The following is a 4388-nucleotide window of genomic DNA, read 5'->3' as shown; positions in this document are numbered from 1 at the left end:
TATCGCATCTGTTTCGTTTGTCGCGAGCGCGACATCATTTTTATTTCTATTTATTCGGGCTCTTCCTGAATTTTCGTGTTGTTCAGAACATATTTGTTCTGAAAATCGGTGTATCCGGTGATTATTTAAAATACATCGCTCGCGCAAATACGAATTCAGAAGCCCGACTCACTCGGACAATTTTTATCCCGAACAAATTAATTTGAACTCAACGACTAAAATGTTCGGGGCAAAATAATATGTGTCGCGCGAACTCGTGTGCGAGGTTAAGATCCAATTTATCCGTTCGCACGCTATTTTAGCGACGAAATCGCGTATACGCTCGCGGATTTGGTTTCGGCTAATTTTAGTTGAATTCCACAGAGCAAATTACCGAAGACGAAATTAGTCTTATTCGGGCCGTCGTTTCTTGCCCGGATCCGAATCTTCGGATATAAGTAATTAGCGATTAAATTGGTTCGCTAAATCCGAAGCATGTCATGTATATTTCGTCTTAATCTAAATCTTTAAATATACCTAACAGCTACGAATTCATCTGACTCCAGATTAGTCACCACGTCAAATCTTTCTCAAATATTTTGTCGAACTTATTTTGGTTCGACCCTTTAAAAATATCTCTCAATTCAAAATATCGAAGCCGAAATCCATTAAATTTGGTCTGTTGCTTCTCGCCTCGATCTAAATCATAACCCTGGAACTCCGATTAGATTTTCGCGACTCCTGTCGCGGCAATTCAGACTGACGTGTGTTAGATTTAAAATTCAAGAGTAAAACTGAGTCAAACACGAATTGTTTAAAATAATGCAGTATAAATTTTAATCAAGATGAATCATAGCTATGAGATTCAAACGGGGAAAAATTATTGTGCTAAAAATACATCAGAGAAAAAAAATTATAGAATAATTAAAAAAAAGGGGAAATATCCCTCATCTCACGCCACTCTCTTTCTCTCTCCCAGATTTTTTTTCACAGCCGCATGCCTTGAGTCCTTATCCCATTGCTGTTGTTCGGCTGCCAAAGATTTTTCACGCATGCAAGCCCAGGCACGCATCGTTCCAGCTCCATGTCCCACGGGATATTTCTTATCTCCTGTGCGCTCACTCAACTGGATGAGTCTCCTGCGTACCGGTCTTTGATTTTTCTCTGGAATGTGCTTGAGCTTGTACAGGCTGTGGCCTTATCCATCGCTCGATTCATCTCCCTGTCTTTATCTTCTCCAAGCCGTGGAGCTTCTTCCGCAGCGCGCCCCTCTCCCTGGCTCTTCCCTGCGCGCCGCGGTGCTCCAGCTTGGCCCTGCTCAACTCGCCTCTACACAGCGTTCCTCTGCTCGGCCCTTTTTCCCCTGCACGCGAGCTCTGCGTCTTCCTGCGCGCCGGCTCCTGCTGGGCCGTGCGCCCTGGTGGCTATCGCGACTGATCTGTAGCCGCCACCTTCAGCTCGCCGGCATTTCTTCTCTGCGCGCAGCTCACGCCCTGCTAGCCCCTGCTGCGGGTTGTCGAGCTCTCTGCGCATGCTCAGCTCACTCTTTCCTTGTTTGCCGCGCGCACGAATTTTATCTGCTTGCCACAGCGTGTCGAGCTCCCGCACTATCATCGCTTCTATCGCAAGCTCGTTAGCCACAGTTATCTTGACCGCGTCAGCTCGCCAGACCTGCAACTCTATATACGCCACCCTTCCGTATCATTGTCGAGCCCGTCGAACCTCGTTCTTCTCTGCTCGCTCTCGTCGAACTCCAAATCCCGGATATTAGATAAAAATAAGCGAGGCCCCTGTGTATCGCTTATCAAGTACTCGGTTGAAGACATCAATCGAAGATCGTCGTCGTTTGGTGCGTCGTCAAGAAATCCCAAGACGAAGCTAGCAGCGCGATATTTCCCAAGCACTCGACAAATTGCTTGGATCAGAAAATCGCTACCGATCTCGCGGATTCGTGTCAGCTGTGGAAACGGTAAGCTGATAAATTATTCAGAATAGTTCGATCGTTAAATAAATTAATGTGTTAGTGCGAGGCTCATTAAGGTGCTCAATAAATTGCGTAAGTCACGAAACTCTCGTCGACTTCGCAGTTCTTGCGATTATTGAGCCAGGTTCAGTTATAGCGAATTATTTCGCTATTTCGGTCAATTAGCTGAATTAATGTACCAGGTAGAATATTAGTAGGCCTATGTGGTAAAGAAATATTTTAATCACTTGTAAAGATGTAGTACAATTTATAAAGCAAGAGATAAGGTTAGTATTTAATTAATTAGCTGGTGAGTTGTGTAGGCTAATTGTATTTCATGTATATAATTTGTTGTTTGTGATGCTTGCGATAGGTTCGAGAAGCGTAATTATTGCGCGTAGTCGTATATTAATAACTAGTGTTTCCGTACAAAATTGTACAATGCCTCGCCGCTAGGTGTTTAAATTCGCCATCGCGTAGCACTATTTAGGTGTGTGATATTCTTGTCGATATGCATTCATGTGCATAATGCATTTCATTCAGGTACGTTAAATAATCGCGCGATGCGGAAGACAAGCCAAGTCGACCCCAAGCGCGGGCAAATCCGCAGGATAATGCTGATGGACGAACCTACCCGATCCAGTGCTAGGACAAGGATGATCGCCAAGTGGACGTCGTCTAACAACACTAACCTAGTGTTACTCAGGCAAGCCCCGGTGCATGCAACCCCTTTCCTTGTGTTTTTAAATAATTTTCGCACACTTTAAGTCTAGTGAAATGTGCATTAGGTTTATAGGAGTTGCTTGAAACCCTTTGATGCATTGCTTTCCTTGATATCCATACCTTTATAGATACTTCTGTGAAGTATCAAAATATGATTTACAAAAATGCTTAGCCTTGCTTAGATCTTGTGGATAGAGGTTGTCCTTAGCCTAGCTCGAGAAAGGATGGCTTCTACCTGCAAGAATATTTTCATTTGGAGCAATGGTGGGATCTTACTGCAAAGTTCCCTGTGATGCTCTTTTCATCCTAAGGAACAGAAACAATCCTAAGGATGGAAATACTTAAATTGAGACTTGGGTTAGGAACAAGTGATGTTCTACCCAGGTTGATTAAGGATTGAATGCGTATGTAGGCGTGCTGATCGAGGACCCTTTAACTGGTCACATGCCTCGTCATGGGTAAGCCTTGCCTCGGGCAGACTAAGGCCAGAATAAGATAACACGAAATGGGCGTGGAGCGGTGGCGAGAGTAGCGTGTACCCTCCGTGGCAAGAGGCTGGACGGTGGTGTATCTGTGCTCTCGGTTTGTGTGAACCTGATCTGGTCTTAAGAACCCCGGTGGCGGGTTGACATATGCAAGGGTTAAGTGCTACATATGTCGTGTGATTGGAGATCCTCAGCTGAGTATAATCGATTCGGATCGCCGTACCTTCGCGGTTATGAAGACTTGGTCACTTCCCTACAACCTAAGTCAGGATGTGAACATTATGAATAAAAAGGATGTTGTATTAATGAGATGATGAAATTAGACTAGATGCAAACAGTGTCTATTAATATTCAATCTGGCATTAAAATATTGAAAGTAAGGACTCACTTTAGTAAGCTATTTCTGCAAAAGTATCTAAGTTGATTCTTGCTAAAGCCTCTCCTTGATTCCTATTTATCCAGCATACCCTTGAGAGTCTTTTCTTTAGTCGGGTAAGTCTTGCTGAGTAATTCCATACTCAGGGTTTTATTCCCTGTTGTTTTTCAGGTTATAGTTTTGTGCTGCTGTTGATGGTGTTAAGTGCCGGTGGGCTCGGCCTTCTTATATAAGTATATTCCGTCTTTATCTTCTTATTGAGGATGGTCACTTGAGCTAGCATATATTTTAAAACTATAAATAATTTATAACAGTTCAAAGTTTCTTTCTTTGAATCACTGTAGTAATCACTCCGATCATGTACATTATAAAACTTGATGTAACCTGTAAAATTTGGTAATAAGATTTCCGCTGCAAAAATGTTGTGTGTGTGATTTGTGTTACTTAATCCCGCGGTTCTGGTTGTAAGTGGTTTATCCGATGTCCTTGGGGCAATCGGACGGATCCTGTTAAGTTATTTAGTGCACATGCATAGCTGTCTGAGGTCTTTGAGACAAGGACAGGTGCATGTGGGCCCAATAACTTGGGAGGTTCTGCCACATTGTATGCCAAGGCGGTGAGCCCTGATCTGCTGACGGGGAATCGATGGGGACGGTTGATGTGTGTGGGGACGAAGTGCCCCTACATGTCGTGTGTTTAGGTTTACCTTGCAAGGTTTAAAAACTCGATTCGAATCGTCTGCTTCTCGCAGCTAATGAGACTGCTTGATCCATGCTGCTACATTGAGTAATAAGTGGAAATGAGTTGACTAGCAAAAAAGTTGATTGCTTAAAAATGTTTGATATCATGTATGAGTAGCTAG

General features: G+C 43.5%; 1 protein-coding gene across 1 annotated transcript; it reads left to right on the top strand.

Annotated features, from left to right (window-relative positions):
• Nucleotides 1–820: 820 nt before the first annotated feature.
• LOC109943522 (uncharacterized) lies at nucleotides 821–2648 on the top strand. The gene is made up of 2 exons (XM_023301350.2): nucleotides 821–1948; nucleotides 2486–2648. Exon 1 carries the CDS (start codon nucleotides 1149–1151, stop codon nucleotides 1614–1616), a length of 468 nt encoding a protein of 155 aa, XP_023157118.1. The 5' UTR covers nucleotides 821–1148; the 3' UTR covers nucleotides 1617–1948; nucleotides 2486–2648.
• The last annotated feature ends 1740 nt before the right edge of the window (nucleotides 2649–4388 follow it).

The sequence above is a fragment of the Zea mays genome, chromosome 1 (assembly GCF_902167145.1).
Source record: "Zea mays cultivar B73 chromosome 1, Zm-B73-REFERENCE-NAM-5.0, whole genome shotgun sequence".
Taxonomy (NCBI): Eukaryota; Viridiplantae; Streptophyta; class Magnoliopsida; order Poales; family Poaceae; genus Zea; species Zea mays.
This window is presented reverse-complemented; position numbering and strand designations above follow the sequence as displayed.

Coding starts and splice junctions, on each gene's coding strand:
- LOC109943522 (XM_023301350.2), top strand. CDS start 1,149: ATGTGCTTGAGCTTGTACAGGCTGTGGCCTTATCCATCGCTCGATTCA.